Here is a 14,496-nt window from a genome sequence, read left to right as displayed (position 1 = left end):
TTCTTAGAACTAATATTTTTTAAATGTAAAAGATTCACGTTAACTTGTTATAACAAGTTAAAGTAAAGAGTAATTTCCCTTTAAAAGGACTGAGTTTTAAAATGTAGAAAAGTCAGTGGATTCATGCACACCTGTTGATCCTCACACCTCCTGTGTCTCTGTTGCAGCTCTGCAGAAGCAAGAGGAGGAGGAGGAGAAGGTAACAAGGAGGAGCAGGTAGGCAGGCAGGCCCCTGCTGTCCCCCACCTCCACACCCCTCCCCCACAGCCCTCTCCTCCTGACCCACTTGACCTCACCTGCCGATTGCATCAATATAATCTAGCCCCGCCCACTCCGTAAATGTGTGTGTGTGTGTGTGTGTTCTTGTTCTTGGTATCTTTTGAGGACCCTCTGTCTTTTTAAGGAACAATATCTTTATGAGGAACATCATGTAGAAGAAGAATATTTAAAACAGACCAAAAAATCAAATTAAAAGCGATAAATGATTAGGAGATTCTATTCATAAATACATCAAACAGAAACTTGGTAAAACTATTGACATAAACTAAATAAAAACGGCATCACTACTCCCTGGATATATTTAGGAATTAACCATTCATATAAAAAATAAGAATTTTATAATTTCCAAAATATTTTTCATAATCCTTCCTAGAGAATGTACTATAAAGTAAGATGTTTTGGATGCAAAACATGCCATTTCTAAATATAGTTCTACATTTTTCCATAATTTTTAACCAAACACAAACCTGCTGTGAGCCCCAATAAGGACAGAACTAAGCTTCATCATAATTAAGTGGCATTTTGGGGTTGTTGTAAGAATTTTAAACTCAGAGAGCATCTAAATTTTGTTTGAAAAAAAGAAGAGGTTCTGCAAATATTGTTGTTCTCTCCAACTTAGCATCTGGTTTGATTCGTTCTATCTGCTAAACCATGTTTCAGAATTGCTGCTTGTCGTTGGGATTTTTTTTTATCCTATATCCTGTTAGCTCTAACTGACTTAATTCAAAGCCTGTCACTGTATTCCGCATTCCTCTCACTGTATTTTAATCAAATGTAAAAACAAACAAACAAAAAATTGGAAATTAAAAACTCAGAAATTTCAGGTTTTCTGTTTTTTGTTAAAACTCAGAATAAAACAGCTGACATGTAGTAAACCAGTATGACCAACAAGAGGCACTGTTGGATAATAACATCCCCCTAAAATGTTTGCAGCTTTTATCTCAATCTTCCATCTTTTTTTATTTATTTTTTCTGCCTCTTGTTTTTATAATTGCAGAGTATTTGTGTAAAATGAACTTTAATTTTTATGTGTTTGCATTATTTGTGTCCGTTTTATTTCCCCTGCTTTTCTGTGGTTTACACATCTTGTATTGTTAGTCTCCTCTACTTGCACAGCTGTGTCTACATTGTGGTATGCCTTTTCTTCCAGCAGTAACAAAGATGTGGGTTGAAACAGCAGCATGGAGGTCTTAGGGGTCCATGAGTCATCTGTGTCTCAGTTCAGTCTGAATGTCTTCAAAGAAATAGTGATCTTGAAATAATGATCAATGAAATCAAATGAAATTAAATAATGATCAGGAAAACCAGCATCCTTTATCACACAGAATAGAACAGATGTATTAGTGGCTATGAAATACCCTTTTCCTATAATGAACACTACAGGGCTCAGTTATAGGAGAGGAAAATATGAATGAAGACTCATGTGGAACCAAGTAGCAACACTTTGACATCCTCCTTAATGCAGGTTTGTAAACAAAGTGGAGCCAGGTCAATTCACCAGGTAACCACCAGGGGGCTTACAAAACCAGATCAGTCTCTCTTCACTATAATGACCCAATTCACAAGAATGACAAACAAAGTTATAGTTGGTTACTGCAAATGTATTTACCTTTGTGGTTAATAATCTGTGTTGGAATAGAATTTTTATGAAACTTGTCTTATACTTTCTGTCAAATGACCTTTTTACTGGCAGATGATTTTTTAATTGTTTCCTCTTGAAGGGTTTAAGTGGGTGTGTTCCCACATTTTCAGAAAGATAGAAGTTCAGTTGTGTCCTATCCTACCAGCATAGCAACAAGCAGGGAGCTAAAACGCTGCTTTAAACGAGCTACAAACAAACAGACGACTCACATGACCACAGAGCCGTCTCATCTGACATATGGTGGAAAATTGTTGTCATGGGTTGGGTCTTGATCAGACATGTATGTACCAGAGTAAGAGGATGCAGAAACTGGTAAACTCCTCCTCTTTCAGCCTGCCTCCCCACTGATGGATGGAGCTTTCCATTCTCTCTGCACTTATTTAATCATCCCTCCATTAGGCGCCATCGATCCCCCTCAACCCCCAGCTCCCCTCCACCCCTCGTCAGACTCTATTCGGCGTCCAATGACTCAATGGGAATCAATCGGAGCAGAGGTCGAGCTTTTATCCGCCAATAAAGAGACTGTGTGGTTTTTCCCTGCTGGCTGTAATTCATCACAGATTCATCTGCTCTGATTGATTCTCTGGGTTTGCAGCAAAGAGCCGCACTTCCACAGTCTGTTCTTCTGCCATTTCAGAGGAAATGCTGAAGAAACTCCCACCCTGCACCAAAATATTCATTGAATTCATCTGTTTATGCCAACAGTCACCCCAAGAGAAGAAAATTTATATTCAATGAATACTTTGGAATAATTTAAAAGAAGCAGGAAAAATGTTAGGAAAATGAGAGGATGTGTGATGAGTGTGCAAAAATTGTACACAGTACGTAGCTGAGAGCCTCATTCTTACAAGTGTGCTCCTTCTTTGTAATTCTTCCTTAAAAGGAGGCATTAAAACCAGATTTGGTCTCCAGGTAAATATTTCTGTACCTTAAAGAACAGTTTAAAAAAGATTCAGCAACAGTTTTTCCTGTTTCAATTTTCTGTAACAGAAATCCAACAAAACCGGGCTATGAACTGAAGAGCAGGAAGCTAAAACAATTTCCTAGCTGAGCAGATTGACATTGTTTTATGATTGTTTTAACAGCTAGTGATGCCATTTTACAGCTTGCTGGTTTTCAGTTGAGGGTGACTCCTGGGAGTGCAGAGGAGTGCAGGGGTAGTTTAGCAGAAACGCTCAGGCTGAAGGTTACAGTTTAGTTCAGGTCAGTCACAGTAAAAGTGACGGCATATCCTCTGTTGGATGGGCAAATAGCACCAGCTGAGAGAGACATCTTAACTCATGGCGTTTCATTGTCTGCTGTATCATTGTGGTCCTCCAACAAATGGTTTAAAAAACCACTCCAATGAAAATTGTATTTTTGGTGTATTGTAGCATGTTTTTTGTGTCAAAGTAAATTAATCTTAAAAATGCATTTCTGAGTATTTTTACATTCAAACCATTGTAAATCAGAAGCCGATCAGATTTGTGACATAGAAAATACACTGGGTGGGTCACAAGCTCCCTGCTCTGCTCCATTCTGATACATCCTCCTGTAGATAAACAGATCCATGTATGTTTTTGATTTCTCCAACTGAGCTGTTATCTAGTTCAAAGCTCTACGGCTGGAAAGTGCAAATAATGCTCACCATTTTCGTTGCACCAGTAATATTAGGTTTGGGGTGTGAAGGGCTGTAAGCTAGTGGGAGAGAGTGTAAACAGAAAGCTTTCAGTAACAGGGAAGGGGAGATGTTCCGCACCAACGCCCCCCCCACAACTTGGAGTCAGATTTCAACGTAGAAAACAACACATTTTCTTATATTGGCTAAAAACTGCGTAATCATAATTAAATATTGCTGAGAACGCTTTTACAACAGGTCAAAAGACGAAAGTCTTTAAAATTCTGCAATGGGTTAAATCTGTTACTTTATAGGACCCTTTCAAACTTTTTGAACAAGCAGGTTGTGTTTTAACAGCTTTTGGGCTAAATAAAATTGGAAACCCTGAACTCATCATCTGATTTGCTTTTACACAAACTATAGTTAGCTGATATTCCTTTCAATATGAAACCATTCATTTATTGTTTCTTTCTATCATAATCATTTTTGATAAAATAATTTTGCATGAAATTATGATATCAAAAAACAAAGTATTACTATTGTAGGCTATGGTTACATATCTTAATTTTTTTAGCCCGTCTTAAATTCACGTTCCTTCATATTAATGCACTTGCAGCACATAAGCTAATCGTTGCACTTTGGTTTGGTTTAGTTGGTCTGTAATTACACTTTAGTAAACCGGTACCCCTTATTTTCAGGCACATCAAAAGTACAGGTGAGCTGTCACAGCCACCAAATGAATGGAACTATTCCAGGACACCAGCTCTGGTTGGAATCAAACAGCTTTATGTAAATGGTTCCTGAAGCCATAATTCATTAGCATCATCAGCAAGACTTTAGAATTATACCTCACCAATGCTTTCCTACCTGTAATCTTTAAATATATTCTTTGAAATTAGTATTTTATCATGTATGGGATGTAGTCTTCTCATTTGGCCTTTATAATGCAAAGCATCTTTTGGTTATTATGTCAAAAAAAACATTACAAGCATTTATTTGTCAGTTTTCTGGTCTAATGTAGGATTTTAAGCTTTCAAGTAGAATTGGTTGCAATTGTATTTTTTAGCTATTCCTATGAGTTTGTCATTGGGCAGATGTATTTATATCTCTACGTGATCAGCGCTTCTGCTTATTTTGCTCCACTGTTTTTCAAAATCTAATAACAACCCATCAGAGAGGCTCAGTGTGGCGCTGACTGACATCAATACCAGGAACACTCCCTATCTTTAGTTTCATAAACCCTCTTGCTGTTTCTGGAGGATTGGACCACTGAAAATAGTCCACAGCTTAATATCTGGAGTGTTGGGGAAACATTTCCGAAATTTGTTCCAACCCCCTGATGTTATGTACTTTTTTTACAATATCAATAATTTAATATTTTCCTCATCACTAAGTGGTCACAGCTGAAAATCATATGGAAGAAGTTTTTGCTGAGCTGTAGTCCACTTTGGGCTGAGATGTGGCTATTTGTTTTAGTTCTTCACAAACTGCATATAATAATAAGAATTGATAAAATTCTAACATGTACAACTATTTGCCCCACGTCAGAAGTTAAAGTTTGTCCGGATGGTTTGTTGAGTGTTTCAGTTATGAGGGTTAGGTTTGTTCCGTCTCAAAGCTTTCCAGTCTGCTTTCATGCTGCATTCATGTGTTCTGGGTAAAAAGTTAAATACTCTCATTGGGTCCGTCATGTTTTGTGATTGATGCGTCATTTATGGGGTTATCTTGACATTTTGATCTTTATTTTCCTTTTAGATTTCGCTGAGTATGTTGTATCCTTTTGCTCACTAAAATTCTCATATTTTACCTTCACTTGTTTGGTGTGCTTGACTATTTGAGCACCTGACAGCAACAACGAAAAGAAAGGTTGAGTTTTTTTCCACACACATTTTTATCTAGTATCTTTATTCTATCACGAGTTTGAGTCCCAGGGGCAGAAGTGTCAATAAAGATGCCTGGACCTTTCGCCAGGCAAGTCAAGACACCTAGTTTTTCAAGTGTGTCCTAGGTTTACTGTAGGCCTGTCACATCTCCAGATGTTGAAACCATCTCAGCTGCTCTCCTCAATGTGGAGGACGAGTCAATTCACAACAAGTTCCTTCTAGATTTTTGACTTTCGCATCCTATTTCTAAGGAAGACCCTAGCCATCCTCAAAAGGAAGCTTTTTTCTGCCGCCTGTAAACGGTTTTTCATAACCTACAGCTCATGGTCAGAGTTAAGCGGATCGCAGATGGATCTTGAACTGAGAGTTTGCCTTTAGACAAAGCTATCATTACTGCAACAAACTGGTATAAAGTCTGCATCACTGCAGACATTGGACTGATCTACCAGTCAATCTTACACCCTGCAGCAGCACATACTTGACTCATGAGCAAATTACACAGAATCCGCCCCCCACCTGGGAGAGGGACTTAGTCCAAATCAAAAAGGACATTCCCCCCTGATTTGGATAAGAGTTTAGGCCTCAGACTTGAATTTGCTAGTTTCTCATTCCAGCAGCCTCCCCAGCCAAAAATGGTCAAGAGGACCGCACCATTTACAAACACAGAAGAGATGGGATTCTAAGACTCTCAGAGCCGAACACTTTCTCCAGATGGCAATTGTGAAAAGTTGTTTCCATGAAAGTTTTGAAGGTGAAGTAGAAACTGGAAAATGTGCATTAAAGATTTTGAAGTTAAGTACTGAAGATTTACATGGTAGTCGCTCTTATGGGCCTGATTTTAGATCTGCATCTGAATCTGCAGAGAAATACTCAAAGTAGCTGTAGATCTGGATGGCCAATCTGTGTGCAAATGCTGTTGGGACACAAGCTGGGGTCAGTTTGACCCCTGATCAACCCAAAAACACCAGTCAGTTCAAATTCTTAATTGATTCATCCAAGTATCTCTACAAGATGTGTCCTTCCCCCAAATAGCACCAGTGATAACCATGGTGGAGTCTGTTAAGACCAGAAATAAGTATATCTTACTGATGAGCAAACCAAACCAATGTTTTGTTTGTATAGTAATTAAACAGCCTCCAACATCACACTATTCATTCCATTCTAAAAGAGCACTCTCAGATTAGGTGCATCTGGTAAAAAATAACAAGAGCTATGAGAAGCAGACAGACTAAAATACCTTTAGAGCAAATTAGTCTCATCAAATAGTAAATTTTCATTGTTAGCTTCTATCACATTTGGTTATCATGGTGATGGGAGGGCACCTTTTTGTTTTTTCTATTTTGAAACCTAATGTAAACTATTGGACTTGGGTCCATTTTCTAATGGAAACTTCTCTGTAAATGTTGTCCATAGACTGGGTTGACTAGTGCATGAGTTGCTTCAAAATTCAAACGCCCTTTTGTCAAAATGAAGATGGGATCTCCTAAATTTAAATCTGAGTGGTCTGAAGGATCTGGATATTCAGAGCGATCGCAATCAAGGGAAATGATGCACAGAACAATCCAATTATTAACAAGTTATGTTTCTGTCCCTCTGCAGCCAGTATGGCCCACCACCAACTATGCATCAGCCTCTACAGGCTCCGCCCCCTCAGCAATACCAGCAAATGCCTCAGCAGTACCAGCAAGTACCCCAGCAGTACCAGCCAGTACCACAGCAGTACCAGCCAGTTCCCCAGCAGTATCAGCAGTCACCCCAACATCAAGCCCCGCCCACACAGCAGAGTTCCATTCAGATCCCTGTTGGGTCTGGTGCCCCAAAGGTTGTCAGCACTGCATGCATCTACCCCTCCCAGCCTGGTGAGCCTCTGGCTTTAATTTACAGGGTTTAAATGGTCAGATTCCCAAAACTCCAACAAAATCTCAAGGATTTTCTGTAGGATGTTGTACTCAAGTGTACTCTTTTAATCTCAGCTCCAGCTCAACTGCCGCCCCAACCCCACCCTTCAGCTGCAGCCCCAGCCCCCCCTCCACCTGCTCCAGCCCCTACTACCTCCAACAGACCCCCATGGGTGACTGACACCAACTTTGCTGAAAAGTTTGAAGCCAGCAAAACTACCACCACCACCATGAAGGTTCAGCCGCTGCCGCAGGGTGCTCCTCCCCCACCAGCATACATTTCCAACCCTTCCCCTGTGGGGCCTGCAGCTCCCAGCCCGGCCCCCATGACTCCCACCCCCGCCCCTTTTCCTCCTGTGGCGAGAGGTGTGGCCCAGAGGGCGGAGAGGTTTGCAGCAAGCAGCCGTACGCCATTGTGTGGCGCATGCAACAGCGTCATCAGGTGACTTTTTGAACCAAAATGTTCACTTACAGCAGTTGATAGAACAAAATATACGATTTAAATAGATGTCCTAAAATAACTGACCAAATATAGAGCAGCCAATACATGTGAAAAGTTTTCAGGTTTTACCTTAAATTACAAAAATAATGATGTACAATGATATTGCAAATGGCTATACCACAATTACAAATCTCAGCTGGGATGGTGGTCAGTGTAAAAATGCAGTTATCTTTAAATTCTTTAACTACCTGCTCAACCAAACAGTAAAGTACATTTAGAAAATATATTTTAAAACGTATTGTGTGTGTGTAACTCCCTAAAGGCAATAAGCAGCAGAAAGAACATTTTTTTAAATTGATTTTATCTTGGTTGGGTAGTTAAAGAGTTAAGACAAGAATGTGTTAAAAAGTCTGACCAAATGATTGTCTTTCACAGGGGCCCCTTCCTTGTGGCCCTCGGCCGGTCCTGGCATCCTGAGGAGTTTAACTGCCACTATTGCCATGTGTCTCTGGCAGACGTGAGCTTTGTGGAGGAGCAGAACAATGTTTACTGTGAGAACTGTTACGAGGAGTTCTTCGCACCAACTTGTGCCCGCTGCAACACCAAAATCATGGGGGTAAGGAGCCCCAGCCCCTTTTGTCAGTCACCTCCCAGCACTGACATCAATGAATTAGTGTCTCGAGGGGTGTTTACACGCGCTTTAAAAACTCATCTACGGCCTAACCTGCCCAAAAATTCTTGTTTTTATTTGTACTTTTTAATCTTACATTCCAAAATTTCCATGGGTTGATGCCATGTCTTCTAAGAAAATTTAAATAGCTGGTTTAAAAAGTATTTTTCAGGCTGAATAGTATGTTTAATATCTAAAAGCATGTCTTTGGTTCATGTGGTGTTTATATCATACAAACAAACTAATTGTAAAAATTCTGTATCATGTTACAAGACAAGGACCAATCTCCACATCCATCCATATTTCCATCCATTCATCTTTTAGGCAACAGTAGTCATCTCTTAAGCTGTTCATTTGTAATTTAGTCAACTGACTATATTTTCCACAAATCAATTTAGTGTTACTATATTCAAATTATGATTTAGATTTCGGTCACTGCAACAGACTATTTATGTTTTGGTCACTGCAACAGACTGTTCAGGGTCTATCCGGCCTTCGCTCACTAGTAGCTGGGTTGGCTCCAGGATGGATTGTTTCTGGTTTTCACTAATGAGAGGGCAGAGTTGGAACATAGACCATTCCGAAAAACAACAGTTTTTCTTTTGCCCTTCATGTTCATAATTTTACAGTCATTTAATTAAACTCCTACATTATAAGCCCTCCAAGACTGATCCATGCATGAGAAGAATTAAGAGGTTTGTCTTGCATGGACAGGTAAGACATCATCTGGTGGGATTTGTTTTTCTGCAGCCCAAATCTTGGAGTTTTTGCAACTTCTTTAAACAAATTCATAATTCTGGTGCCACACTACCTTCACCAAACTTTTGCTCTGCCCGTCGGGAGACAGCTGTTGGGTGATTGGTCAATGACAAACTAAAAAGCTAGAAAAAACTCACATCTGACAATACTACTATTATTGACTCCATTGTTGTTGGATTCCTACAATGCTTTGACCATGGGGTATATAGGGCAGTGAAATTTTCATAATAGTCCTGACTAAAAGAGGACTATTGCTCTAATCCCAAATGTGCTAACTTTTGAATTAGCTTTCCCATCCTTAATCTTCTACCTGATAGGAATCCCAGCTTAATGAAGCCAACAACACTGCATCATCTGCAAAAGCATAGACTCACTTCTGAGCCATCTCCTCTGCTTCAAATACAGATGGTCATGTCTGCAGGATCTGCCAGGGAGGTCATGACAAACAGTAGCTCTTTCATTAGCTGACAAACAATAACTCTTTTGTAATGGCAAAAACGCCTGGAAAGTGTTTCTCGTTTCAATAAGAGTTTAATGGGGAGTTCCTGTCTTTACATACCCACATTCAAACATTTTTTTAATCTGCTGCATACCGTTTTTATTGAAATAATTACTCTGCTTTGGGTTGCAGGAGGTGATGCATGCCCTGCGGCAGACGTGGCACACTACATGCTTCGTGTGCGCAGCTTGTGGCAAACCCTTTGGAAACAGTCTTTTCCACATGGAGGACGGAGAGCCGTACTGCGAGAAAGGTTTGGAAAGTTTCACCTTAAACTTAACACAACCAATTTGATCACTAAAGGATAAACTCACATCTGTAGTTCTTGGACTGGTGTCTAATTTATCCAGAAGAACAGGGTAAAAGTCTGAGCAAGGATCTCCAAACCACAATGTGCAGTCATCCATTTAGCCATAGGGAGAAGGTCTGTAAATGTTGCCCCTTCTTGATCATGCTATTGTGTTTCTCAATAAACCTCAATTATATCTTTTGTGCCTATGAACCTACCGTCAGCAACATTCATGTAGAATGGATGAGCTAGGATGCTTTTGATGGATCGTATGGTTCTAATAATTGACAGAGTTTAGACTTTGGAGCTCCCAAAAAATCACATCATCTGCTTTTCCTCCAAATCATGAAAGCAACGCAACGGCCCTGTAGAGTCAAGTCGACACAATTCTCTTGTATTTTGTTAATATCTCAAGAAACTTCTTCTCTGTCACTTCGGTTGATTAGTTTGAGTTAAGTTGATGCCTTCTGAATTCAGATCAATTCAGTCTCATCATTCTGACCACCCTTTCAACACTTCACCAGTTGAAGTGGTAGGTGCTAAACTTTGTGATAGTAAGGGACCGGTGTGATCTGGTTTAGTTGCAGCTTTGCTCAAGTGTCTTTATGCTTTTTGCTCAGATTACATCGCACTCTTTAGCACAAAGTGTCATGGCTGCGACTTCCCAGTGGAAGCTGGCGATAAGTTCATCGAAGCTCTGGGCCACACCTGGCACGACACCTGCTTCGTCTGTGCGGTAAGACACATAAACATCTTCTTTCAGAGACACTTTGTTGCTACATTCACACCGGGCATATGGTGCGCGTTCATGAATGTGCATTTAGCTTGTGGTGTTCACACTGGACAAGCACAGAGGGGCTTCTTTTTTTCTTTTTCTTTACTACTATTTACTAGCGCATGTCCGCCATCTACATTTAAAAGAGGCTTAGTATGAAATGTTGAACCAGTGCAGATCTCACGAATTGGACACAAATCCAAAATGCTTCGGTTCATTGCTCGTCCTTGCAATGGAGGATTTGGATTACCATCATGTCAGGAGAGTGGCATTGGTTTATCTTTATTTGAAAAACAAACGCAGACATTGTCAGGGTCACCGTGTTCACCAGATAAACCAGCTACTCTCAGAGTTTGGTGAGTTTAGTCACCTCCATACATCATTACCAAATCCGAGTCCCTGACGAGTCAAAGTTCAACCTGGTTTAACTGGCAGTTCAATGGCTATGGGTTTTGTACGTAAACCCCAAAAAGGGTCGTAAAAACTTGCATAGCTACGCGTGTACATGAGAGTTTTGAACACGGAAGCCTGAAATGGACATTGACACGGATTTACATAGACTTTTCATTGGACGCACATTGCAGAGGGCGGTGTGAATGTAGCTTAACTGTGAGAGTCTGACATGTCACTCTGCCTGCAGGTCTGTCACGTCAACCTCGAGGGTCATCCCTTCTACTCAAAGAAAGACAAACCTCTGTGCAAGAAGCATGCCCACGCCATCAATGTGTAGGCATACGCACCTGCCTCTGATGTGGTCGCAGCGGCAAGGCGACGCTATAACACCCCGTGTTTGCAAGCACACTAGTTATTTGCAATTACACTGAAAAGAAACTATGCTGCCTGATGAATATGCTCCTGAATGGGAACATCTGACCCCCGCCAAACCGGCTGTACTGTAGTTCCTCTTTTTTATGTTTTCTACAAGAAACTCTGAGTGAAGATGTGCTGTTAGCCCACATCTCTGTATGGAGTCTGCAGAGTGCAGAAATACTTTCTTGTAGACTTTTTAGGTGTTTAATTATGATTTGTTATGATAGAAGATCCACTCCGACTCAGGAAAACTCCATTCACAGCTCATTTATACTTAGAATTATAATTTAAGTTTTTGGAAAATATTGGTTTGTAAAATATTTACATTTTAATTGATATTTTTATTGTAATTTTTATTTAATCAAGTCTTCTGCAACAATATGAAACAGATCCTAATTGAACCCTGAAGATTCCAGAAGCGCTCTGGAGACTCCGTACAATCAAGCTGATCGTGTGCCTCTTTGACTAGTCTCGATCCTTTGAGTGATTTTTTTTCATCTCAGAATGATGTTGTATTGCTGTCAAGGTTGGCTTCAAAACTGTCACGTAAACTGCAGGAATTAAAGATATGTACATTCATCTGTCAAGCCTTAGCTCTGGTATCGCCTTCTTTGAGCTGCAGTCCAGCAGCCTAGTCCAGGTCTGACTCCTCTCCAGGTCTGCACCCTTGTCCAAGTGTGGTCCCGGTCCAGGTTTGACTCTGGTCCAGATATCCTTTAGTTAGATTTCTGTTGCTCTTCTGACAGGATTTGAAGATGGATGCTTGTTCACCGCTGCCTTCCTTCAGGTGTGTTTGTTTAGCATCACAGTGTGTGTTTGGGTGTTGATCTTTTTCTTCGTTTTGTAAGCACACTGTAAAGTCCTGAAACATCCTGGGTCAGGCATTTACAGTGTGATCCCCCCGTCTCCTTACGTAACTGCAGAAATGTTCAAACTCAAATGTTCCTGCAATATTAGCCTTTAACGCGACTGAGTTATTTTGATGAGAAAAAACAGTAACTTTAACTTTGTTTTGTATTCTTGGAGAAGATCGTTTTGGATGTGTTTAAACACATTTGCTTCCTGTTTTTTAAGCAGCATTTTATAGCTTTGAGATGAGTCGTAGCAGAACAATGAGCTCTACGTTTCTCTGCCTTGTGCAGACTTTGGTGTTTTCTTGAATAACGTCGTAATTCTACATCCATCCTTCCAGTCTGTTCCATTTGCCAGAGTTCAAGTCACTGGGACGGCAGTCTCAGCAGACCTCTGTCTGCCACCTCCTACAGGAGGATACCAGATTGTTCTCCAGACCTGCAGAGATCTCATTTCTCCAGTGCTGTAGGTCTCCTGCGGGGCTCCCTCCTGGTTGAACACATCCTTAAAGCCTCACTGTGAAGGTGTCTGGGTGTCATTTCCAGAAGTCCAAACTTCTTCAGCTGATCTATTATGAATTCCTCCTGGATGTCTAAACCTCACCTCCTTCCTCATAGGAGACCCGAGCCCCTCCTGAAAGAAGCTTATTTTTGGCGCTTTTATCCGTAATCTTAACAGCTCATCTGCACCCAAGGCTCATGATCAGAGGTGGGGGCATGGATGTAGCGGTAAACTGAGATCTTTGTCTTCAGACTCGGATCTTTCTGCAGTGCATCAGAACAAGTTCCACATTTCAGCAGCTGCACCGATCCTTCTGTGGATCTCAAACTCCATCTTTCATCACTGACAGCAGAGCAGGTACTTTAGCTCCTCCTTCTGGAGGAGGAGCTTCTTTCTAACCCAAAGTTGTGCCGTCAAAAAATAATAATCTGGATTTGAAGTTTGAGGTATTTTCAGATACTTTCTGATTAAAGTCTGACATACTGGATGAACTCTGACTCTGGCTAACAGACAAAGCAGCAAACCCAAACATGATCATTCTGACCTGAACTGAACCGTGCCACTCTGCAAACACGCAGCTAAAACTCGATATATCTGAAAAACGTGTTTCATCAGACTAAAAGGGAAATTCTTTACAGTCTGGAAAGACAGACAAACTGACAAATCGTCAAAGCCCAGGAAATGTTGACATTTTCAATTCAGTCTCCAAGCTGCTGGTTTCAAGAACTGTGGTCAAATAAGAGATTTAGCAGCATCTAGTGACTATAAGGGGAATTGCAACAAAATGCTGTTTAGAGCATCGCCTTTGGAGCATCCTGAGCTTTAGTGTGACCTACCTTCAGATCAACTGAAAGGGTTTCATCTGTGGGAGTTTTTATAATGCCGGATGTCAGTCTAAACTCTGCGTGTCACGATTTCTGCTCTGTTCAGACCAGTTTTTACCCTGTCTCCTTTTATACAGTTTATGTCAGACAGTGTGAATGTGCATGCAGAGCAGTTTGTTGCAGCATGTTGGGATGTAAAAAAAAAAAGCTCTGACCCCGCCCTCCAGACACATACGCAGAATATTACTGTAAAGAATGGTTAGAAACTGTGATGAGCAGCAGGAAGGCTGGGATGAACCTGCTATCACTCTGAAATGCTGCTTTACTGTTTGACAGGTTTACAAGGAGAATTACAGCATTGCAGTCTGAATAAAGCGAGCACTTACATCATAAAAAACATCTGCATTTGTCCTGTTCTTCATTATTTCACAGCTTGAAATCAAGAAAAACACTTGGGTTTTTAGCAGCTTTATAAACTAATTCACTTCAAATTTTACATTTACTAAATTCCATAAAATAATGTTGCTTTTTCGAGCATCAATATTTTGAACATTTAAAATGTTTAAAAAAAAATATATATATATATATATATATATATATATATATATATATATATATATATATATATATATATATATATATATATATATATATATATATATATATATAATACCAATCCAGCGTCTATGTTCTTATCTGTGACCAAACTCTTTTCAAAAAGTATTTACTCTTCCCTTTAATTTTTTTCTTTTTTTTGCAGACCTGTTGTTTCGCTA

General features: G+C 40.1%; 1 protein-coding gene across 6 annotated transcripts in view; it reads left to right on the top strand.

Moving 5' to 3' along the window:
• The window catches only part of LOC101165171 (LIM domain-binding protein 3), a 40,912-nt gene extending 26,793 nt beyond the window's left edge, over positions 1 to 14,119 (top strand). For 3 of the 6 annotated variants that reach the window (XM_078931446.1, XM_078931447.1, XM_078931450.1), the window contains exons 7-13: positions 168 to 216; positions 7,001 to 7,260; positions 7,375 to 7,741; positions 8,177 to 8,357; positions 9,802 to 9,922; positions 10,579 to 10,694; positions 11,374 to 14,119. In XM_078931446.1, the coding sequence (XP_078787572.1) occupies positions 168 to 216; positions 7,001 to 7,260; positions 7,375 to 7,741; positions 8,177 to 8,357; positions 9,802 to 9,922; positions 10,579 to 10,694; positions 11,374 to 11,463 (1,184 nt within the window). In that variant the 3' untranslated portion in view covers positions 11,464 to 14,119. The remainder of the gene's footprint in view (positions 1 to 167; positions 217 to 7,000; positions 7,261 to 7,374; positions 7,742 to 8,176; positions 8,358 to 9,801; positions 9,923 to 10,578; positions 10,695 to 11,373) is intronic. The other 3 variants (XM_078931449.1, XM_023962959.2, XM_023962958.2) reach the window with 1 other exon arrangement.
• The last annotated feature ends 377 nt before the right edge of the window (positions 14,120 to 14,496 follow it).

This window comes from Oryzias latipes, chromosome 15 (assembly GCF_053564925.1).
Source record: "Oryzias latipes strain Hd-rR chromosome 15, Olatipes_Hd-rR_3.1".
Lineage (NCBI taxonomy): Eukaryota > Metazoa > Chordata > Actinopteri > Beloniformes > Adrianichthyidae > Oryzias > Oryzias latipes.
This window is presented reverse-complemented; position numbering and strand designations above follow the sequence as displayed.